Genomic DNA, 24,640 nt, shown 5'->3' with positions numbered 1-24,640 from the left:
GATAGAGTTCAACATTTTTTATATTCAACTTGAAATGTTCATGTGACTCTAAACACTCAGAAAACATGATCTCTGATGTTAGTGCAATTCTTAAACTTACATTGCATTCGCACCCTGTCCTATACCTCATTTATTATCTTTTTCGGAAAGCAACTGAGGTTTCATGCAATTGGGGACTTTGATTAGACAGTGGTCATCTGCTTCAGGAAGTATGTGTTACTTATTCTCTGCATTTGTCTCCTCGTTTGAAACTATTCTCTATTCACAATGTTCTCCTCATTGACATTATCTTTCAGAAAGCATATTTACTCCATTTGATACACCTGTAAGTCATCCACATGTAATTTCTCAAGAAAGAGAAAAGCATACTAATTAACTCAAAATATTCAGCTCCCTCTACAATTCCCGTTTGCAGCAATGAGTTTGCATTTAAACTCGCTCACTCCGTTTAATTGGAATTCATTTTAAATTAAGCAGCTTTGTATTTTTCCTTATCAACTAAATGAAGATCATGATTTTTGTGCTGCATAATTTGTGATGGAGAATTAAAAATACACAGAGTTGACGGATTCTGTCATCTTATCACATGTAAAGGAGGGCTTGCAGACCTGCAGAGGGAATATTATACCGGAAACTAGTTTTAAGGAAACGGCTGAAATGATCATTGGCAGGATCTCCATTGAGGAAGCAACAATCCATGGCCTTCCTAGCAACTGTTATTCTCAGAAGCTCCTCAATGTTCCTTAGAATAGCAAAAGCATTTCAGGAATAGGAGTCTCTGGGTAGATTTCTTTTTAGTAATTTTTATTATTATTCTAGCAGTAAAAGTTGAGCTTTAAAATGCTATTATACTCAGTTAAAATGTATCGTGGCTTGGTAAATAGTATAGCGAGCAGGGCACTTGCAAACTTCAGACCTGGGTTTGGTCTCCAGCACCCATATAGTGCCCAATACCGCAGCAGGAGTGATCCTTGAGCACAGAACCCGGAGTAAGTTCCTAAGCACTGCCAGGTGTGGCCCTCAAACAAACAAAAACAATAAATTACCAAATAGAATGTGTCGTATAAGTGATCAAATGGGCATTAAACTCTGAAGATGATTATTTTTATTATTCTATATTTAATTTTCACTGTATCACTGTCACTGTCATCCTGTTGCTCATCGATCTGCTCAAGTGGGCATCTACAGTAACATCTTCATTGTGAGACTTGTTGTTACTGTTTTTGGCATATCATATACCCCATGGGTAGCTTGCCAGCCTCTGCCATGTGGGTGAGATATTCTTGGTAGCTTGCCCGGCTCTCCGAGAGGGGTAGAGGAATCGAACCCAGGATGGCTGCGTGCAAGACAAACTGCCCTACCTGCTGGGCTGTGGAGTGATAGCACAGAGGGAAGGACATTCGCCTTGCACTCAGCCCAACCGGGTTCGATTCCTCTGCCCTTTTTGGAGAGCTTGGCAAGCTACCAAGAGTATCTTGCCCACATAGCAGAGCCCGACAAACTACCCATGGTGTATTCAATAAGCCAAAAACAGTAACAACAAGTCTCACAATGGAGAAGTTACTGGTGTCCGCTCGAGCAAATTGATGAACAACAGGATGACAGTGACAGATGACAGTGACAGTGACAGATTCTATATTGAATAGAATTGATTAAACCACCTATCAGAATAAGAATCATTTAGACTTATAGTCATTAATTTCCTGGCAGTAGAAATTGTTAGGTAAAGCTAACAATGTTGTTTTGTTTCTATTTACTTTCATTCATTTCCATTTATTTCCACTTATTTATCTGATTCAGTCTCTTCTTACAACCTATCTCTTCAGTATTAGTAATAAAACAGTCTACGTTGAGACTGGAGATTAGGGATATTATTCCTTTATAAAAATTTGGATATGTGGGACTGGAGCTATAGCACAGCAGGTAGGGCATTTGCCTTGCACAAGCATCCCATATGTTCCCCTAAGTACCGCCAGGAGTAATTCCTGAGTTCAGAGCCAGGAGTAACCCCTGTGCATCACCAGGTGTGACCCAAAAAGCCAAAAAAAAATTTGGATATGTAACTTTTACAGGTCAAACCATTATGTAGATGAGCCTCATCTTTTAAGTTTAGTAATTTATAATTTTCAGGACAATTTTTATACAACTTTATGAGGTAGGTACTATGGACTTCAATTTTTCTAACAAAGGAGCACACACTCAAGACTGGTGCTTGTTTAAAGACTGGTACTTTGGGGAGATGAACCTCAGATTTAGAGTCCTAATGAGTTTTTCCTACCACATTACATCACACTCTCCAGCCTGGGTGTCGTTAGAAGTTATTTCATTACTTTATTTATTGGGATTTCCCTATCATATCAATTCTCTTTTTCTTCACAAGACAAAGTCCTGACAAGAGGAGAGCGGTTGGATGGTTTCGGGTTGTTTCTGAAGAAGATAATGGCCATCCTCATTAAGAGGTTCCACCACACCCGCAGAAACTGGAAAGGTCTCATTGCTCAGGTCATTCTCCCCATCGTCTTTGTAACCACTGCTATGGGCTTAGGCACGCTGAGAAACTCCAGCAACAATTACCCAGAGATCCAGATATCCCCATCTCTTTATGGTACCACCGAACAGACGGCCTTCTATGCGTAAGTTTCATTCCTTTAATGAAAGTGACATTTTCATTATGCCTACTGAGATGTGTCTCAGAAAAACCCATGAAATGCTAAAGAATAAAGAAGTTAGGATCCACAGAACCAAATCTGCACAAAGCAATAGACCATTGGATTCATTGCAAAATGGCAGTTCTATTGTTAACAGCTTTTTAATAGCATCTATGTTGGTACATAAATTAAGTCAGAGCAGTATTTTTTTTAGAGACGAAGCTTTCATCTAGAGACACAGAGAAGAATCCTGACCCACTGTAATATCTAACCAAGAATTTTTTATTGGTCTCACAAATATTGAATAGTAACATTAGAATTCTGTCTAATACATATAGGACAGGTGATCATCAAATGTATGTAACAATGAGTAGAGTAACAGGACAGTCACATATAGAGAGGCGGATTTATTTTGCCCATAACAATTATTTCTCTGAGAATCAATCTTCCTCAAGTTACCAAAAAAAAAGAAAGAAAAATAAAACAGTCTCCTATAAACAGCATATTTTATTTCTTTAAATTCGTCACAAGCATAGGTTTAATATGAGAGGAAGATAGACGAATCATGGAATCATTGCTTCCTTCCTTTAACGTTACAGAAATTTTCACCCAAGCACAAAAGCACTGGTCTCAGCAATGTGGGCTTTCCCTGGCATTGACAATATGTGTTTGAACATCAGTGATTCGTAAGTAGTTCTTGTTCGTTCTTGATTTTTAGCATTACAGTATGTGTGTGCGGCTTTGCCTGCAGGTGCGTGGAGCTCTCTTGATGAGTGGATGTGTGTTATTTGACTGGGGGAGTTCAGCACTCAGATAAGATCTGTGTTTAGTACATTTTATTCATCTCTTTTACTCACTCCATGGGTATGCTCTGGCCATAGTAAACATTGCATACTTTATAAGTTATAAAATTCTTTTGCGTACATATTTTGGTTTAGTTATCACAACACCATGAATTAGTAATGCCATTTTATGATAAAAAATGAAGGCTTATAAGGACAAAAATAGTTGCTCAAGAAAGCCAGATAGGGTCTATAGCTCAATCTGAGACTTAAGTCGCCTGACTCCCATTTCCTTGCTTTTGTACTATAGACCGTTGCTTACTCAGATGCAAACTTTACATTGGGAATGTCATGCTTAAGTATTCCCTTTTTATTAAAGGAGGAGATGAAAAGAACAAAAAGAAGAAAAGGGTGCAAAAAATAAATAAACTACCATCTTGGCCAGTGAGATTAGTCAAACAGCTGAAGCACACGCTTTACATGCCCCAAACTTGGGTTCAGTTACCATTCTGAAATGGTTCCCTGAGTATGGCAGGAATGACCTTTGAGCACCAAACTAGGAGTAACCCTGAGCACCACCATCTGTGGCCCCAGAAATAAAACAAAATCTTCACACAGCCACAATTAGGATAATTCCATAATTATCCTCCTCAGTCTCCCATAAAATTCAAAGTCAATTACAAATGAGAACACAATGTGCATTCAAGTTTTATATATATATATATGTACATATATATATAAAGAATCAGTACATTGTTTCTAAGACCATACATCTGAATTTAATATCAAGTACTCATTTATATGCTCATGCATAGACATGAGAACACACATCTGACGTCAGTATCAATTTTATTTGCAGAAGGTGCTTAAAGAAAAACAGTCTAGAAAAATGGAACACCAGCGGAGAACCTGTCACTAATTTTGATGTTTGCTCCTGCTCAGAAGATGTCCAGGTAAGTTTCCGTGAGGTGGGAGAAATAAGGGAATGAATACCTGGGCTTGACTGCTCTCAGAGACGCAAACCTGGTTCACTCAAACACAGCGATGTCAGACTTCTGCTCACTGTGTTAAATTAATCTCAGAACAAATTTCAAAACGTAGGTAATTCTACAAGGGCCGTCCATGGAATTCACCGAAGACGATTTTGGTCTCAGTTTCACTCTAACCAGAAAGTTCTATGTTTTACACACCACAACGCCACCACCATAGCTATCATATTTGAAAACACACACTACCATCAGTGTCATGATTGTGGAAAGTCAGTAATGCAGAAGGCCAGATAAGAGCTTCATATGTCTCTAAGTATTTTCTGAGTGCAAGAAAAATCCATGTCCTGAACAAAACAGCAAAGATTGCTCAACCATCACTTATCCTGTCTGTATTCTATAGATAGACACCTTCATTTTCTGGGCCTATCAATTCACCAAACTTTCAAGAAAACTAAATTCACTGGGGAAATTAAAGATTTCTGAAGCAAAGAGGTCACTCAGTTTCTGAGAGTCACTATGCTTTTGATGGTGTTTCCATAGGGGAGGATTTGGGGAATATTTTCTTCAAGGCATCACTCAAGCTATCGATACAATGTTTAAAATGAAAATGTTTTCAGTTAATGCACCCTACTTTGGGGTATGTGTATTCGGATGAATGACATTTACTAACAATAAGACATGGGATCCAGCAAGCATCTTTTGGAATAATTCACTGTATCACTGTCCTCCCGTTGCTCATTGATTTGCTTGAGCAGGTGCCAGAAACATCTCTATTCATCCCTGTCATGTTCAGGGTCAGGGGGAATAAGGCCCATTATTATTACTGTTTTTGGCATGTTGAATATACTATGGGGAGCTTGCCAGGCATTGCCATGTGAGATTCTGCATTGTTCTCTTCCGGGAGCTTTATTTTATAGTCTCTGGATCTTGGCCGTTGATGAGATTACATGACACTGGGGGAAGTTTGTGGGTGTGACTGCCAAGCTACTGGAAAACGGGGGATCTGGGTAGAGGAGACTCAGTCCCGATCCAAGCAGTCTTGGAGATCTCAGCCACGGGTCCTGAATACCTGTGTTTCTCTGTCAATTCCTTCAGGCGTGAGGCTCATCTGAGCGTGTGGAAAGTGGTATTGAGCATGGCTCTGGCTGGATTCTGGAGATTTTCAGCTGCCAGGGCTCTGCTTGAGGCGGGGAAGGAAACTCAACCCACCTCCCTCTGAGGGGGCCCCAGTGAAGACAGCCTGGTGCAGGGGCAGGAGATTCTGGAATACTTACAAATTAAAATATTTGGACTACAAATTATATAAAGACTTTTTTTTTTTTAATTTTTTTTTAATTTTTATTTTTTTATTTTTTTTTTAAAGAAATATTTTATTGAACCACCGTGAAGACAAAAAAAATACAAAGCTTTCAGGTTTAAGTCACAGTCAAATACTGATTAAACCACCATCCCTTCACCAGTGCACCCGTTCCACCACCAAAAACCCCAATACACCCCCCTCCCACCCCACCCCCCATCTAAGTAGCTGCTGATATTCCCATTATTCTCTCTATATATTGAGTACATTTCATATTTCCATACAAAACTCACTATTGTTGATTGGAAATTTTCCCCAACAATCAGGCCTGCTGAATAAGCATCATCTAATAATTTCTCTTCCTTGGTAAAGATGAAGATTTTGAGTCCGCGCGGCCGCGATAGCGGCCGTGCGGTTTTGGGTTTCTAATATTTTAGCTCAGTTCACAGTCAAAATGGATGGCTGCAAGAATCTGCTCTGGTGCCAAAATGGGTTAGGAGACCTCAGGATCACAGTCAGTAGGCGGGAGGCTCTGCTTCTCGTGCCGCGGCTCTTGGTTCATCTCTGGGCTGAAGGCGCGCCGGGAACACCTCCCCTCCCAGGATCACCTACAGGCTACGTCACTAAAGAAAGTCCTACCTCCTGGTGTAGGGGTCTTAGAGGGTGGCTCTCACCGCGTGGTTGCTGCCGCTGCCGCCATTTTCGCTCAGAAAAATGGGGTGGAGAGGGAAAAAAATCCCTCCGCAGGCTGCACGAGGTTGTAGTTCAGTTCGCAGTCAAAATGCATGGCTGCAAGAATCTGCTCTGGTGCCAAAATGGGTTAGGAGACCTCAGGATCACAGTCAGTAGGCGGGAGGCTCTGCTTCTCGTGCCGCGGCTCTTGGTTCATCTCTGGGCTGAAGGCGCGCCGGGAACACCTCCCCTCCCAGGATCACCTACAGGCTACGTCACTAAAGAAAGTCCTACCTCCTGGTGTAGGGGTCTTAGAGGGTGGCTCTCACCGCGTGGTTGCTGCCGCTGCCGCCATTTTCGCTCAGAAAAATGGGGTGGAGAGGGAAAAAAATCCCTCCGCAGGCTGCACGAGGTTGTAGTTCAGTTCGCAGTCAAAATGCATGGCTGCAAGAATCTGCTCTGGTGCCAAAATGGGTTAGGAGACCTCAGGATCACAGTCAGTAGGCGGGAGGCTCTGCTTCTCGTGCCGCGGCTCTTGGTTCATCTCTGGGCGGAAGGCGCGCCGGGAACACCTCCCCTCCCAGGATCACCTACAGGCTACGTCACTAAAGAAAGTCCTACCTCCTGGTGTAGGGGTCTTAGAGGGTGGCTCTCACCGCGTGGTTGCTGCCGCTGCCGCCATTTTCGCTCAGAAAAATGGGGTGGAGAGGGAAAAAAATCCCTCCGCAGGCTGCACGAGGTTGTAGTTCAGTTCGCAGTCAAAATGCATGGCTGCAAGAATCTGCTCTGGTGCCAAAATGGGTTAGGAGACCTCAGGATCACAGTCAGTAGGCGGGAGGCTCTGCTTCTCGTGCCGCGGCTCTTGGTTCATCTCTGGGCGGAAGGCGCGCCGGGAACACCTCCCCTCCCAGGATCACCTACAGGCTACGTCACTAAAGAAAGTCCTACCTCCTGGTGTAGGGGTCTTAGAGGGTGGCTCTCACCGCGTGGTTGCTGCCGCTGCCGCCATTTTCGCTCAGAAAAATGGGGTGGAGAGGGAAAAAAATCCCTCCCCGGGCTGCACGAGGTTGTAGTTCAGTTCGCAGTCAAAATGGATGGCTCCAAGAATCTGCTCTGGTGCCAAAATGGGTTAGGAGACCTCAGGATCACAGTCAGTAGGCGGGAGGCTCTGCTTCTCGTGCCGCGGCTCTTGGTTCATCCTAAAGACTTTTTTAAACACAGCTAGTCTTGCTAACTCCTGAAATTTTTCATGCGTTGTCTTTAATTTACATTTGAAGCCAGCTAAGAATCTTTGAGATATCTAGATAAGTTATTAAACATTAAAAAAGAAATCATAGATTTTTAAATTTTTAACCTCATATTCTGCTGGTGGCAATCTAAATAGCTATAAAAGTTTTTAAATACTGTTTGATGGTGTTTAGTAGTGCAAATGAAATATATGCACTATGGACAGGGTGGCAATTCGTTCCTATGTAGACCCATCAGACATAGGAATAGAATCACCAAGGGGAACATTGTTTAATCTTCATATTCATTGGGTTGGAGAGATAGCACAGCTAATACAATGCTTGTTTTGTACACAGCTGACCCAAGTTTGATCCCCAGCATCGCCTATGGTCCCCTGAGCTATTCACCATCAGAAGTGATCCCATAGTGCAGAGCCAGGAGTAATACTTGAGCGAGGCCAGATGCAGTGTAAAAAAAAGTTTATATAATATTATAAGAATATGCTTGAACACTGGAGTGATATCACAGTAGGTAGGGCATTTGCCTTGCATGTGGCTGACCCGGGTTTGATTCCTTCGTCCGTCTCGGAGAGCCTGGCAAGCTGCCGAGAGTATCTTGTCCACATGGCAGAACCTGGCAAGCTACCTGTGGCATATTCTATATGCCAAAAAATAGTAACAAGTCTCACAATGGAGACGTTCCTGGTACCCGCTCAAGCAAATCGATGAAAAACAGAGGACAGTGCTACAGTGCTATAACAAAATAAGTTGTTATACATATTATGTTCCTATTTATTTAAAATCATATTTAATTTTAACTCATATTATAAAATTAAACTCTAACATCTAAGTTTGATATCTCAAAACAGTATAGCACATTTTTAATCTAGTGATATCAGTACCTCAAAGACTGTCATCTTGTCAGGTTGGGATAACCATTATTTTCTTCCCTGTAAATTATTTAAGAAATTTTGAGCCATCTTAGTATTTAAGGTTAGTGTATGAGAATATTAAGTCTGTTAGTATAATGAAAGAAATATATCATATTAAGTTAACTTATTTCCCTTTTGGACTTCAAGCAAATCTGAAATATGAAGTATGTGCTTTATATGGGCTGGAGCAATAGCATAGTGGGTAGGGCGTTTGCCTTGCATGCAGCTGACCTGGGTTCGATTCCTCCTCCTCTCTGGGAGAGCCTGGCAAACTACTGAGAGTATCTCTCCCTCACGGCAGAGCCTGGCAAGCTACCCATGGCATATTCGTTATGCCAAAAATAATAACAATAAGCCTCACAATGGAGATGTTACTGGTGCCCGCTAGAGCAAATCGACAAGCAATGGGATGATAGTGACAGTGACAGTGCTTTATATAACTGTTTGTTCCAAAATTTTAGTAGATTCAGGATATTAAAAAAAAGTATAAAACTAATACCCAAGACAGTAGAAACAAGGACCAGGAGGACTGGTCCATAATTGGAAATTTCCTATGAGTGGGGAAGGGGGAGGGAAGTTAGGACAGAAAAGAGACCACTATGACAAGGAGATGAGCACTCTGAATGAGAACTGAGTGCTGAAAGGAGATAAAGTGATATACATGATAACCTTTCCGTGCCTGTATTGCAAACCATAATCTACAAAAGGAAAGAGAGAGGGGTTAGGAGAGAGAATAAAAGTGTCTGCCATGGAGGCTAGCCGGGGGTTGGGGTGGCAGTGAGGTGACAGGAAGGAAACTAGGGACATTGGTGGTAGGAAATGTACAGTGGTGAAGAGACTTGTTGGATCAATGTATGACTCAAACACAATCATGAACAACTTTATAACTATGTATCTCACGGTGATTCAATAAGATTTTTTTAAACCTATTTTTGGCATAGGCAAATTGACTTCCTTTCAAAGATTTTTAAAAGAATCTATCAGTTGCAGTAGCATACAAATTATGACATTAAAACTCATGTTAAATTTGTTGTTAAATTAAAGTTGATGTTTACTATTTTTGTGTAGCAAAAAATGTTTAGTTTTCAACTTTGTTTTTCAGGACTGTCCTAAATTTAACTATTCTCCACCTCATAGAAGAACTTATTCTTCCCAAGTAATATATAACCTCACTGGGCACCGCTTGGAAAACTATCTCATATCAACCGCCAATGAATTTTCGCAGAAAAGGTAAGATCTTCTCTATAATATTTAACTGAGTGTAATGTAGCTTTCTAATTTTTAAGGTAATACGCCTTTCTGAACTTGAGACAAAAGATGTACATGTCAAATGATTATATACATGGATATGCATTATCTAAAGAGATAAAATCCAAATATCTTATGTCTTGATATTTAAGTCTGATTCTAAATTAATCTGAGTGAATCAGAAACTATTGGTTTTTCCCTTAGGACTAAAAACAGATTGTCAGTTTGTACATTTCTTTCTTCTTGAAGCAAAAGAGAAGTAGTTGTTGAAATTGTGCTGAGAGTGTTAAGGCAGGGCTTTTTGGCGACAATCAGCATTAATTCCAAAATGAAGCCCTCAAATCTTGAGAGTCCAAATTCTGCATGTGAATAAACTGTGTCCATGTAGAGCAAAGCTATAAGCTTGTACCTTAGCAAGCTAAGCATCGGCCGTAGAGGTAGGATAAGCAGACTAACATTTGTAACACCGGGAATAGACAGGAAAACAGTATGCTAAGTGAAATTAGCCAGATATAGAATGACACATGGTGCATCTTGTCACTTACATGCAAATTCTAAAATCATCCTATACATTCAAATTCCTGAAATCATTGATAGAAGCAGAGAGTTGACGGTGGTCTCTAGGGTCCCTGGGGTGGGGAAAACGTAGAGATGTTGGTCAAAGGATATAGAGTCTCAGTTTATAAAAGAAATATATGTGCTTGAAACCTATAGCAAAGTGACGATAGCTCAAAATATAGTATTTATAGTTGAAATTGTTAATGGATTAGAGTTTAAGCTCACACACATATATGCACATTATATATGTATATAGAGAGAGACACCACACAGCAAATGGTGACTATGTGAAGTCATGGATATTAATTAGCTTCATTGTGGTGATTATTTTACAATGCATATTAAATCACCCAACTGCAAACCTTAAGGATACATAGCTTTTATTTGTCCATTACACCTCAGTAAAGCTGATGGTGGGGTCGCTGTGGGTTTCTCATCCTCTATCTGTTCCCTCCTTCATTTTTCAATGTATGAAACTTGATAATACTGTAAAATAACTAGAGACAATAGTTAAGCAAAATAAAAGAAATGGTATTAGTTGTCAGCCCCGATATAAAAAAGTGATTGTACATCCTTCCATAAAATTTCTAGTTCTATACACATTTAAGTACTTTTGCCAAAATGGGACTTGTAAACTGATTGTTACAAAAACTACTTTTAAAAAGTGAAAAACATGGGGGCTGGAGCTATAGCACAGTGGGTAGGGCATTTGCCTTGCACGAGGCCAACCCGGGTTCGATTCCCAGCATCATCCCATATGGTCCCCTGAGCACCACCGGGAGTGATTCCTGAGTGTAAAGCCAGGAGTAACCCCTGAGCATCACCGGGTGTGACCCAAAAAGCAAAAAAAAAAAAAAAAGTGAAAAACATATATGGTAGTGTTCATTGCATATCAGGAATATAGCTTTATAGAGATATATTTAGAATGGCAATCAAAAAAGTTCTTTTTTAGTTTGAATGAACCATTGTTTACTTAATCCAGCCCACATTGGTAGACATTTAGGTAAATCTATTTATTAAGTTACTGCAAAGACTTTTCAAAATCCACTTTTAAGATACCATGAATGTTCATGATGAGAAAAAAAGGCATAATATCAGGGAAGAAGGTAGAGATGAAAGTTAGGAAAACAAAAAAAAATAGCCATTTGAATAAAGATAAAATTGAATGCTATATATTCCAAATGATTTTAGAATTAACCTTTTAAAAGGATATTTATGTTCTAAAATCTTAAGATCTTTAAAATATTCTGTGATCCAGCTATATGTTATTTATTTTCAAATTCATTACTCCCCATTTGTCATTGTTTAGAAGAACTTTTTACTTTTAGTTATAGTGTATACTTTAAACTTAAAGCAAGATAAAAGAAATCAATAAAGTATAAAACCTTTGTCAGCAAGTATTTATTTTAAGCTACAAACGTGTTCCTAATAGAAAGAAAAGTGTGAGCTCTTAGTTAAACATTTTAGATCTCTTTATGAATATTTTATCCATTAATACAAATATAAATTTTATTATTCTTTTTTTTTAAATTTTATTATTCTATGCAGATATGGAGGTTGGAGTTTTGGGTTGCCTTTGACAAATGACCTCCGATTTGATATTACGGGAGTTCCTGCCAATAGAACACTTGCCAAGGTAAATTATGATCTTTCTTATGGGATGTCATACCAATGAGAATGTGAGTGAAGTGAAATGTATAAGCATTTTCACGAAGTAAAAACAAAGTATAGGTACAATTTACTTGAAAAATAGTTCAGTATAATACATAGTTCATAGCATGGTGATTCTGGTCTTATAGATTTGCCACCGAACTATATGTGCATAAGTACCAGCATACATATACAAAGATGTGTGGTGTGTAATCTTTATATTAGTCAAAAACAAGGCCCTAAATGGCTATAGATGGTAGAATAAGCAAGTAAATGGATATCGTTTCGGTAGAATCTTAAAACACTGGAAATGAACTCCATTCCATACAAGATTCAGATGTTCACTGTGACTGTATCACTGTCATCCCGTTGTTCATCAATTTGCTTGAGCGGGCACCAGTAATGTCTCCATTGTGAGACTTGTCGTTACTAGGATTTTTTTGGCATATTAAGTTCGCCATAGGTAGCTTGCCAGGCTCTGCTGTGTGGGCGGGATACTCTTGGTAGCTTGCCGGGCTCTCCGAGAGGGGCAGAGGAATCGAACCCGGGTTGGCTGTGTGCAAGACGAATGCCCTACCCAATGCGCTACCACTCCAGCCCATTCAGATGTTATTATTATTATTAAACATTATTAATAAGCAAATGAAAAAAAATATATCATTTATAGTTGCATTTATTATAAACTCCAACAGTAGGCATAACTCTACCGTATTGTTTAAGGGGGTGAGAATACTGTGATCTGGGAGAACTCAAAGGGTCAGAGAGATGTTCTGGATACTGGCAAATTTGACTTCTTATTCTGAGTGTTGGTTTAATAGGTGTGTACATCTTATATAAAAATTTGTTAAACTATACACTGAAGTTCCATCCATTTGTTGGACAGATGTTACAAATAGATTCAGCCTCGATTCCTAAAGAATGTGGAAACTTAACAGAATCTGGTGGAGATTAATAAATGCATTGGCCATTATTCCTTCTAGATGGTACATATTATTTGAAACAAGCCAGAATCAGGAATCTCACACCTATGTTTACCACTATGATAAATAGTTGTTTTCAGCATTTTAAATTTCCCTTTACATATTTCTCATTTGGTAATAAATGACAACTCTAAACCTGGGTGGAGTACGGAAACTAATAACCATTTAGTGACTGAGCCAAGTTCCAGTACCACCTAAATTCATCCTCACCACATGTCTATGAAATAGATAGCTTAGCTGATTTTCACAAGGCCATATAGAAAATAAATAGTAGCGCTAAAGATCTGGCTGTTTCTTTTTCCTTTCCCCACCCCACCCACAGAGCAAGTAAATGCTCTATATAAATAAGGCAGTTCCACTATCAAATAGTTTCTCTCCAAATTAGATTCATAACGTTGAACTGTCAGCTGACTTTCTTGAATACCATGGTTTTAACTCCCTCTGTCTTTTGACATTACAGGTGAAGTATCACACTTTCTTGGGGGTATAACTGGGAAAAGAATTTAGTGGGGGGAATTTCAGCATCATCAATCTTGTTGCTGAGGGCGCAATGCTTATATTTAATGTCTTTCTACAGTTGGACCTATATGACATCTTAAAAAGTATTACCGCTGAGTGCATTAGCTCTAGAAATACTAAGACCAACTCCATAAAGTGAGATAATCATAATTGCCCAGCGTACTATAAGATTTTCTTAGAGAGTATCTGGATAACAAATAATTCGGTATTATCATACAGAAAATAAGATTGTTTTCCCAATCCCTGACGATCTCTACATTAGAAACTAAAAGATCAGTAGTCAACACTCAGAGAAGGCTGCTAATCTTACAAGAAAAAAATAAGTTATGGGGAATTGGTGCCTGGCTTAATCCGAATTCTTTAAGCCAAGTGTAAAGAGAGGCTACTTTATTTGAACACCCCATTGATTTTGCCTTCCTTTGGAATTGAACAGGTCTGGTATGATCCAGAAGGCTACCACTCCCTTCCGGCTTACCTCAACAGCTTGAATAACTTCCTGTTGCGAGTTAACATGTCAAGACATGATGCGGCTCGACACGGTATAGTCACCCTGAAACTTCTTATACTGCAAACTACTGCTACTCTCCCTGTAAAAAATGTCAATTTAACCCCTTTTTCTTCCCATGGCAGGTATTCTATGGTGTCTAAACCATAATTCTTTAAAAGGAAGTCTGGAAGTAGTAACTCTCACCAGATGGAGCATTCTTGATGATTTCCTTAATTTCAGATGCATTTAGATTTCTCATTTATCAAGTCAGGATAATAATGTTGGCTTCACACTTACTTTTACTCTCCTACCCAGGGGTTGTATCTCTTAGGGATGTGTTTTAAAACTATTTATGTGTATTAAAGCTACACTATAAGACATAAATAGGCTCACTAATATTGCATACAACTTTAAACATGCAGATAAAACTTTTAAAGGTTTATACCTGACCTGCTACCATGAATAGAGCACTTGTCACATGATCTAGGGTTAATGAGAAGAACTGCAGTTGGTACTAGTACCTTCATAGCCAGAGGACAGTTCTTAGTCTCAGAAGTGGCATTTGAATTCAAATCCAACTGCAGGTGACTGGCTCCTGCCTCTGTGCTTTTATAATCCTTCAAACTTCTTTTTTTTTCCTCACACTTATCTAGACTTAGCCACTTAGTTCCTTCAGTTGGGATTTCCCAAAAGGTTTCAACATGCCTTTTAAAATAGGGTTTAAAATTTGCAGGTCTGATTTTTTTCCTCCTAATTCAATTGGTGTTCATCAGACCATTTCTACTTCTTAAGCCTTGCTCAAATTATATTCCCATACTGATTTTAAGCAAGATGGAGAAAGATTTAATAGCATATGTGCTGACCAAGAATAGGTTTCTAGGCTATTAAATAACAAAAAACATATTAAGTAGGAAAAAATCACAACAGATCTTTTAAAAATAATGATGTCTACGTTTTTATTTGATCTTCATTCTGTTGGGCATAACAGTGTGCTCTGGATATACTAGTGATTGTAGAAGTAAGCTATAGCGTCAAATACCATAACACCCAAATCTTTTGGGATTGTTCTTTCAGAGAAAATAGTATTTCCCCCCCTACAACAGTTTTGTTTTGGGGGAGGAATTTTCCTAGCAGGAGGAATTGAAAAAAAATAACAAGATTGATAGACAGTCCTTAGATCTAAAGCATCAGTAAAGGGCATAGTCAAAAGTGATAGATTAGGGGGGGAAAAAAAAGTGATAGATTAAATTAAATGGTGACTAACATCAGGTGAGTCAAATATAAACTGGTTTGAAATACTACGGAGCACGTGACTTTCAGCGGGGCATCATTGAGAGCCAAGATGCTTGTTGGTGTGACAGAAACTGAAAGCACAAGAATGATAGAAATGACTCAGGGGAAATGTTGCAAATGAATGTCTGTGTGCAGAAGAAAGCAAGGTTGCTTTTGAGGGGTCTGCTTTTTTGAAACCACTATTGGTCTTTCATTTGCTCTTGGCCGGAACCAGTGGAATCACTCTGGATTCCAGCAGGTTTGGCTTTTCAGAAGAAAAAAAGAAATAGAAAAAGAAAAAAACATTGTGTTTTGAAGATACAGAGTCTAAAGTAAAAAAGAATTAAGAATTCTGGGAGCTGAAGTGATAGTACAGTGGGTAGGGTGTTTGCCTTACACATGGCCAACCCAGATCACCCTCAGCATCCCACATGCTTCTCTGAGCATCACCAGGAGTAATTCCTGAATGCAGCGCCAAAACCAAATGAACAAACAAGAGAATTTTGCAAGAACTGGACCAGAAAGAGTGTAAGGAATTTAAGGCCCTTGTCTTGCATGGAACCTATTTGAATTTGATTCACCTGGCACCTTTAGTTCCCTGAGCACAGCCAGGAGAGATTCCTAAGCACACAACCAGAAGTAAGCTCTGAGCACCACCAGGAATAGCCCAAACAGCACCCCCCACAAACACATACACACACAATAAGAATAATTCTAGAAACTGAATCTTATATTGGCCCTAACAAATTGCATTTTTTAAATGTAAAAACACAGCTTAAGCTATGTATTCAAGTTTTACTAATGTTTCTTACATAGACCTTTAATATTAGAATGCCAGCTTTGTACCTTCTCTGGAAGTTTTATTTCTTTCAATGAAATCCATTTCACCACAAAGTACTTTTATTGTTTTGCAATGCCTGTCTGGTTTCTGCAAGGGGAGTATAATATTTTAATAGCAACTTATTTTCCCGCAACCTCCATCACTACTCTAGCTTTCAGTTGTTATTTATTTATTTTTATTCTACAGGATTTGGGAGTTTGCTTTACTGTGAAATGTACTTTTAAAAAAATTCTCAGATGCAAATAATAATCTTCTAATTAGCTTTCCTTTGCAAAGTCAATATCTATTATATTCATGTGGTTCCCTCTAGTGGTTAATTTAATATGAAAATTCTGTTTTCCCTGCCCCCCCAAAGTCTTGTTCTTTTTTCCTGGCAAGTATTACACAATTAGGTTCTTTAAAAAACAGAAAAAAAAACTGATAAATCTCTCTCTCCCATACTGTTTATTTTTAACTTTTATTGAATTAGTAACAACTAATAAGAAGATTCTCCAATAAGAAGAATCTTTTAGATTTACCACAAAAGGACAATAGAAAATGTATTTTTTGATGTACTTGTAGAAAACAATGGAAATTTAATTTTTGCTTAGCTTTAATAAGCATTATTTTGATTAAACATTGCTCTCAGGACATTATGCTGGATAGTGTAGACCCCTCAAGGAGATCTTGATATAAATATCTAACTTTGAAATATTTACTTGATCTTTTCAGTTAAAGGAATGTATAGGCAATTGATTCAACACCATTTTTCATGGTGGAAATAAGTGTATGTGCAAATATTCCTCTGGTGAAATTGAGTATTTTTTTATTCTCAAATAGAAAGCAGAAATAAATGTCTTCCCCTGCCGACATTATAATTCAATACCAAGGGTTAAGTAGGACTCCCCCAAATTAGACATTGTTAAATAAGAACACATTAAATTACATAAAATATGAGAGAGATAGGTGTCCTAACGACGTGATTAAAACAGTAGGCCCTACTGGTTATGATGGTTGTTAGTTTCTTTATTTTAACTATACATATTATAACATGATAATTATAAAATTCAATCTGAAAATATTATAAATTTAATAAAATTATAAATTTCAGTTATGGGGAGAATATAACTTTAGAATTGTTAATGCTATTTAGATGCTTGGGGGAAAGCCTTAATATTTAAATATAGTGAACATATGCCATGTGAATTATGAGTAGGAAAGTTCTGATTTAGCTTATGAATCTCTTGGAACAATTACTTAAGAAACATTCTACTCCCACCCCTATTATATATTTCCATAGTCAGACAGTATAGACTTTATCTTCAACCTCTGGTCTTTTGGGAAACTGGCCCATGGAATCTGAAAACCCAGGTCCTCCAAAGACCTTGCTTCTGTTTCAAGATGTGACTAACTCTGGGAAAACTGATCATTTAGGACTCTGTTGATTTAAGTGATTACTTTTCTGGAGCCAGCCAATATCTCCAAACTCTCATGGGTCTTTTGGTCTCACCAGAAATTCTTCAAGATCTGGCAGAGCTCTAGGAATAATAGACACCTTAGAAATGGTAAGAAAATGGGTGTGAGGATAAAGAGATAGTACAAGTGTTAAGTCATGTGCTTTGCATCCTTCTGGCCCTTGTTCTATCCCTGAAATCTCATATGGTCACTGGAGAACTGCCAGGGGCCATTCCTAAGAACAGCATCAGAAGTAACCGCTGGTCACAACTGAGTGTGGTCTAAAAACTCACCCTCGACCTACAACAAAATGTAAGAAAGAGAGAGAGAGGGAGAGAGGTGGAGGAAGGAAGGAAGGAAGGAAGGAAGGAAGGAAGGAAGGAAGGAAGGAAGGAAGGAAGGAAGGAAGGAAGGAAGGAAGGAAGCCAAGGAAGGAAGGAAGGAAGGAAGGAAGGAAGGAAGGAAGGAAGGAAGGAAGGAAGCCAGGGAAGGAAGCCAGGGAAGGAAGGAAGGAAGGAAGGAAGGAAGGAAGGAAGGAAGGAAGGAAGGAAGGAAGGAAGGAAGGAAGGAAGGAAGGAAGGAAGGAAGGAAGGAAGGAAGCCCAGGAAGGAAGGAAGGAAGGAAGGAAGGAAGGAAGGAAGCCCAGGAAGGAAGGAAGGAAGGAAGGAAGGGAGGGCACAAAGATCCTTTCTAATACCACATTAATTACCCCTTTTGGCACAAGAATGAGCAATGGCATGGAACCTAAACTGTAGGAAATCCTCATATGATTACTGTCTCCTTGAGTTGCTCATTTAAATGCCAATCATTTCCAGAGTGCTCTGAAATATAAACATATATGTGAGTAGATGTTGAGAAGGAAGTGAAAATCAGAAAATCAATTATTCTACTATTATAGAGGAGGGGGCCTGCTATTTAAAAATGTAAATTCTTGCCTCTTGCAAAGAGTTCACATACAAAATGAAAAAAAATGTTTTTTCTTTGTGAGTGCCACCTATTATAGGACTTTGGTGAGACTGAGGTTGGAATAATTTCCCTTTAAACGTGGACCTCCAAACTAAACTGCTTTAGATCCCAGCATAAGGAGGAGCCTACTGTGCATTATTCACCTACAAAATGGTCTTTCTGATTCCCTGAATACCTACTAATGAAAAGAACTCTCTCTTCCTTAAGGAATCATCATGTACAGTCATCCTTACCCAGGAGTGCAGGACCAAGAACAAGCCACGTAAGCAGATCTAACTGGCAGCGCTACTCTCTCCTTGGCAGTCAAGCTCTTTAGAAAGTCCTGTAATTGGAAATCACAGTTGTAGCTGAATGAATGTCAATCTAGAAGACCTGGTAATATAAGTCACTGACTGGGATAAAAGGAAGTTTCGGAAAGGGTGTAGAGTGCAGTTGCCAAGTCGAGCTTGTTGACTGTAGATTCATAGAACCCGCTGCTTTTAGAAGTCAAGTACATAAGTGCTTCATCATTTCAACTTCCCCTGCATCGTATTGAAGTACTATTTCTATGCTCGAGAACTATACATCCCCACATACACCCTGTAACCCTCGGGAACGGAGGTTTCTCTTTCAAACATCCCTAGACAATTCAGATGCGCTGCAGCTCCATTTATTCCGGGTCACAGCAGAGTCATGTAGAGGATATTATCTTGCTGCCTCGCAGAAAGACTTATTTGTGTCACAAGCCCACTCTAGTGCTGTCTTGTTGATGGTCTTAGTCATGAATCTTCTTGAAAGGGAAAGAGTTTTGAGAACTTATGTGTGCTCTCTTCTTCCTTTGGCTCCCTTTAGAATGAGCAGCTTAATCGATATTTTAGTGGCACTTTCTATCCTGATGGGCTACTCGGTCACCACCGCCAGCTTCGTCACCTATGTCGTCAGGGAACACCAGACCAAAGCCAAGCAGTTGCAGCATATCTCAGGCATCGGGGTGACATGCTACTGGGTCACAAACTTCATTTATGACATGGTGAGTGATGTGGCTCCTTGCAGGAAATGCAAGGGGAAGGGGGGGTTGAAGTCATCAGCTTCATATTTGGGGTGTCAGTCTCTCTGGATTGCTCCCATATTACCGCTCTAACAGTAACCAAAGGAAAAGCAGAGACAGAGGACAAAACTAAGTCATTTCCCTTCCATTTGTGTACCCTTAGTTCATTCTGGCCCTGCATATGGTCCTCCCAAGTACTTCTAAGAATGATACCTGAGGGGGCTGGAGTGGTAGCACAGAGGGTGAGGCATTTGCCTTGCACGAGGCAGACCTGGGTTCAAATCCCAGCATCCCATATGGTCCCCTGAGCACCACTGGGGTGATTCCTGAGTGCATGAGCCAGGAGTGACCCCTGTGCATTGTTGGGTGTGACCCAAAAAATAAAAGAATGATACCTGAGCACAGAACCAGGAGTAAGCCCTGAACACCTCCAAGTGTGGCCTCAAAACCAAAAGCAGAAAAAGAAAAGAAAGGGAAAGTGAGAGGGAAGGGAAAAGGAAGGGGTGGAGGGAAGGGGAGAGAAGGGAAGGGATAAACCAGAAAGATAGTAGCACTGCACTGTCGCACTGTTGTCCTATTGTTCATCAATTTGATCGAGCGGGCACCAGTAACATCTCCATTGTGAGACTTGTTACTGTTTGGGGGCATATTGAATATGCCATGGGGAGCTTGCCAGGCTCTGCTGTGCAGGAGGGATACTCTCGGTAGCTTGCCAGGCTCTCCAAGAGGAGGGAGGAACCGAACCTGGGTCGGCCACGTGCAAGGCAAACACCCTACCCGCTGTGCTATCTCTCAGAAAAATAGTATAAAAGAAAATATATAATAAACTAAGAATGACCAGGAAGGGCCCCGGGCCTCCTGGGAACTACTTGGGATAATCTCCCCCAAAAATGAAAAGAAAAATTCAGTGGTAAAGTGCCTGCCTTGCACGAGTGAGGCTGCAATTTGTTCCCCTGCACTACCCTACACGGCTGCATACAAATCCTTGGTGGCACTGCCTGTGGTGTCGCTCCCCAGGACTGCATCAAGTGTGAGACCCTGACATTGCAACAATGATAACAATAGCCAAGGGAAAGAAAGGGGGAAGGAAGCGAAGAAAGGTAAAGGAGCTCCTACTGTCGGGCTCCTACTCATTTAGCGGTTAGAGAACGTGAAGTCCATGTGCTTTGTCCTCATCTCTGTGGTTAAAGGATTCTCTTGGATGTTTTCTTAAAATACAGATTCCAGGGCAAGGCAGGTGGCACAATGGGTTCAGTTATTTGATTCTGGGCCTGGAGCAATAGCACAGCGGGTAGGGAGTTTGCCTTGCATGGGGCCAACCCGGGTTCGATTCCTAGCATCCCGAATGGTCCCCTGAGCATTGCCAGGAATAATTCCTGAGTGCATGAGCCAGGAATAACCCCCATGCATCACCAGGTGTGACCCAAAAAGAAAACAAAAAAAAACACAAGTATTTGATTCCTAGGCAGAATTTTTTATTTAATTTGTGTTTAATTCTGGCACCTCATAGTTCCCCTGAGCACTGCCAGGAGTATCCCACAAATATGGCCAGGTGTGATGCCTCTCTTAAAAAAAATAATAATCACTATCAAGTAAAATATAGATTCTGGGCTCTACTCCAGAACTTGGGAGTATATCCCACTCATATTTTAGGAATGGAAACCGGGTGTATATGCATTTTTAACAAAACTCCTTAAGTCTGAGAATCTCTACTGTGGAAAAACAACATGGCAATAGAGTAACATCGCCCAGTGGTACCAAATAATTAAGCTTATAAAAATTTAATCAACTAATAGTGAAGAGATTCAAAGTAGCAGCGTCTGCTGAATGACACATTACAGAAGATTAGCGGGGAAAATAAAGGATGAATTTCACTGATGGCTCTCTCATTTGCAGAAAATAGTCCCAAAGTTCAGAAGCTTTTCCTTGACTCCAAATGTGCCAATGTTGGCCCCAAGCCCAGAATGGGTATACATTTGCCTGGTGATTATGGTGAAATTGTCCGAGTTGCTGTAAAGATCATTGACTTGTAGGGTTGAAGAGTAATTAACTGCATATCCATTTTCTTAATGTATTCAGTGAGGTCTGAAATGCGTGTGTTGTCGAAGTAAAAAATAAAAGACTGGTGATGGCGCTTCTGCACTTAATAGGAACTTGAATGTGAAGGAAGCAGAAAGCATATACTTCAGTGAAGGGCTACTTGCCACTAGATTCTATTGTTCTGTGTCTAGTGCACAGAACATATTCCAATTGAAGAGATTTTCTCTCCCAAATTAAAGTGCTAGCTTTTTCAGCGTGTGCCTCTGGCTGCAAACTCCCCAGCACTTGATATTTCTACTTGCTGATGAAACACGGGGTTCTTTGTTCATACACCTGTGATTCCAAGAATGTGTGAGACCTGCTGCCTGCCACGCTGTCTTGTACAGAGAAGCTCACAATGCTTACCAACCCTTAGAAATCAACCATCTGAGAGAGGCCCGGCATTCAAAATGAAATCAATACTTGGATGACTGAACTTAATACCAAGATACCTGGCTGTCTTATCTTTCTCATTGAACCTTGTCATAGAATGATCCCAAGTTTCAAATTCTGGAGGCAGGAATGGCTAGAAGTCTGTGTACATTTATAAGATGAGGACAGGGCTGATCTCATCTTGCAAGATACAAATAATTTTCAAGTAAAATAAATGTAAAATAAGCTAAACATTTCATATTCAGAAACATAAATAAAAATGCATCCCTGCAAATACATCTTGGTCTACTTGTCACAACGTTAATTGAGAAGGGCTGTTGATTAATTTGGAAAAAAACACTTGTTATATAATAAACTGGTTTTGTATATTCTGATAGGTCTTCTACTTGGTACCCGTGGCATTTTCAATTGGTGTCATTGCTATTTTCAAGTTACCTGCCTTCTACAGTGAAAACAATTTGGGCGCTGTATCTCTTCTACTTCTGTTGTTTGGGTAAGCTGAATAGAAAGAAAAAAATAGCTAAATTAAAGTCTCTTAGACACAGACACTTTAAAGTCATTGAATAATTTATTGTTGTCTTGGGGGTAGCTATTAGCCATGAATGATGACTAATAATGTTTTGTACTTGTTAGTCCATTGTTTGCAAAGTTATGCATCTGAAATTAATTTCATTGTTGTTATAGTAATACAATTAATGAGCACATATTAGGAACCAAGTATCATGCCTAACAATTTACTCATGTAATTTAATTTGTGGAAAAGTGAGTCTATAGGGACTAGAGATACAATACAGAAGTTCAGATTCTTGCCTTGCATGCACCCATTCCCATTTTGACCTCCAGCATGCATATAATTTTCTAAGTAAAAATCAAGTAGCCCCTGAGCACCACCAGATAGGGTCCAAACCCAGCCCCCAAATGGAGATTTAGATTAATGAAGAACTTTCCTATTCATGTATGAATTTTATACTGAGAAATTTTTGAATACATATGTAGAAGTATACATATAAATATATGAATATTTATTTTTAGTTTCATATCATCTAAGAAAAACAACATTATTTCTGATTTCAAGTAATACAGATAATACAGGTTGATGTAATCAATGCTTAGTGTAGCAATTTTGTCTGCCCTGAATGCATGAGTAATATCCATTTAGTTAGCAATTGTGACTGATGAAGAAATTCTGTCTCTGGTTCTATTTCATTACCACAAAGGTTGTTCAAGTATTTACTGAAAACAGGGCATTCAGCTTCTAAAATGCATGTCCCATTTGCTTAGCAAGTCCACAATAATCTTGCCATTTCCTCTCAACTTTAAATTATAAGACTTACATTGATCAAACTCACATTTCTAAGCAAAAGCAAAGGTCAAACGAATTCAAAAAAACTAATAAACTTTGGTTAGGTCATGAAATACCATCTCAAGGAGGAATTAATCTGTAGCTGTAATAACTTGTAGACTTGTAACATCTCCATTGTGAGACTTGTTGTTACTGTTTTTGGCATATCAAATATGCCACAGGTAGCTTGCAAGTCTCTGCTGTGCGGGGGAGATACTCTCCGAGAGGGGAGGATATATTCCCCAAGAGGGGCGGTGGAATCTAACCTGGGTCAGCCACTGCAAGACAAACACCCTACCCACTGTGCTATCCCTCCAGCCCACTGGTGCCCGCTCAAGCGAATCGATAAGCAACGGGATGACAGTGATACAGTAGCAGTGAATAACTTGTAGAACTGTTAAACATTCCTTTATAGAGTGCTTCTTACTTTCCCTAAATGACAATTTAGGAAAAAAACATTTAAAAAAAATTGTCAAGAAAAAAAAATGATCTACCTATCACACCTGAAAACTAATACCTAGTAATTTTTAAATTTTGGAATCCCATCTAAGGTTATTTAATTTGTTTTGTAAAGAGAAATGATTTTAATTCTTAATATTATTAACATACAGATATGCCACATTTTCTTGGATGTACTTGTTGGCTGGACTCTTCCATGAAACAGGAATGGCTTTCATCACTTACGTCTGCATCAATCTTTTTTTTGGGATTAATTCTATCGTTTCCCTGTCAGTGGTATACTTTCTTTCCAAGGAAAAGCCTAATGATCCGGTAAGGTCTTTCTTATCAGTCTGCAAATATTCAGTCACTGATTCAAACACTCCAATGTATACAGGATGAAAACTTTTTCTGTGTTTTGCATTCTCTAAATAGAAAAAAGTGGTCCTGTCTGATTCTATTACATTTAGCAGAAGAGAAACTACAGCCTTTAAAGATTCTCCTTTGGATCCATCTAGGTCAATGGCCATGATTGCATTTATCCAGTCTCAAAACTATTGACATTTGATAGGGTATGAATCAAATGCTGGTGGTGAAATCAGATAGTTTTTCACGAATCCTATCTCATTTCAATTTTTTTTTAACTTACTAACAAATCATTGTGGTTTGATAATGATAGGGCAATGGTTAAGTTATGATATCAAGTCAGAATTTATTTGAATATTCATGAGGAAAAAGCCTAGTTCCCTCTTAATTCTTTATCAAAACAACTTTATTGTAGGCATCAGTTTCCATTTAGAGTTGATTATGAGTAATAAGGCCAGGACTAACAGCAATAGTTATCAAAATGAAAAAGGACA

The 24,640-nt window shown here is 39.2% G+C and overlaps 1 protein-coding gene across 1 annotated transcript in view; it reads left to right on the top strand.

Moving 5' to 3' along the window:
- The window catches only part of ABCA12 (ATP binding cassette subfamily A member 12), a 198,636-nt gene that overhangs the window by 153,385 nt on the left and 20,611 nt on the right, over positions 1-24,640 (top strand). The window contains exons 34-43 of the mRNA XM_055122119.1: positions 2,381-2,633; positions 3,248-3,334; positions 4,290-4,383; positions 9,649-9,776; positions 11,901-11,988; positions 13,935-14,040; positions 18,709-18,763; positions 19,333-19,510; positions 22,378-22,493; positions 23,954-24,113. Of these exons, the coding sequence (XP_054978094.1) occupies positions 2,381-2,633; positions 3,248-3,334; positions 4,290-4,383; positions 9,649-9,776; positions 11,901-11,988; positions 13,935-14,040; positions 18,709-18,763; positions 19,333-19,510; positions 22,378-22,493; positions 23,954-24,113 (1,265 nt within the window). The remainder of the gene's footprint in view (positions 1-2,380; positions 2,634-3,247; positions 3,335-4,289; positions 4,384-9,648; positions 9,777-11,900; positions 11,989-13,934; positions 14,041-18,708; positions 18,764-19,332; positions 19,511-22,377; positions 22,494-23,953; positions 24,114-24,640) is intronic.

Source organism: Sorex araneus, chromosome X (genome assembly GCF_027595985.1).
Source record: "Sorex araneus isolate mSorAra2 chromosome X, mSorAra2.pri, whole genome shotgun sequence".
Lineage (NCBI taxonomy): Eukaryota > Metazoa > Chordata > Mammalia > Eulipotyphla > Soricidae > Sorex > Sorex araneus.
Note: the sequence above shows the minus strand (reverse complement) of the source record. Positions and strands in the feature narration are given on the sequence as shown.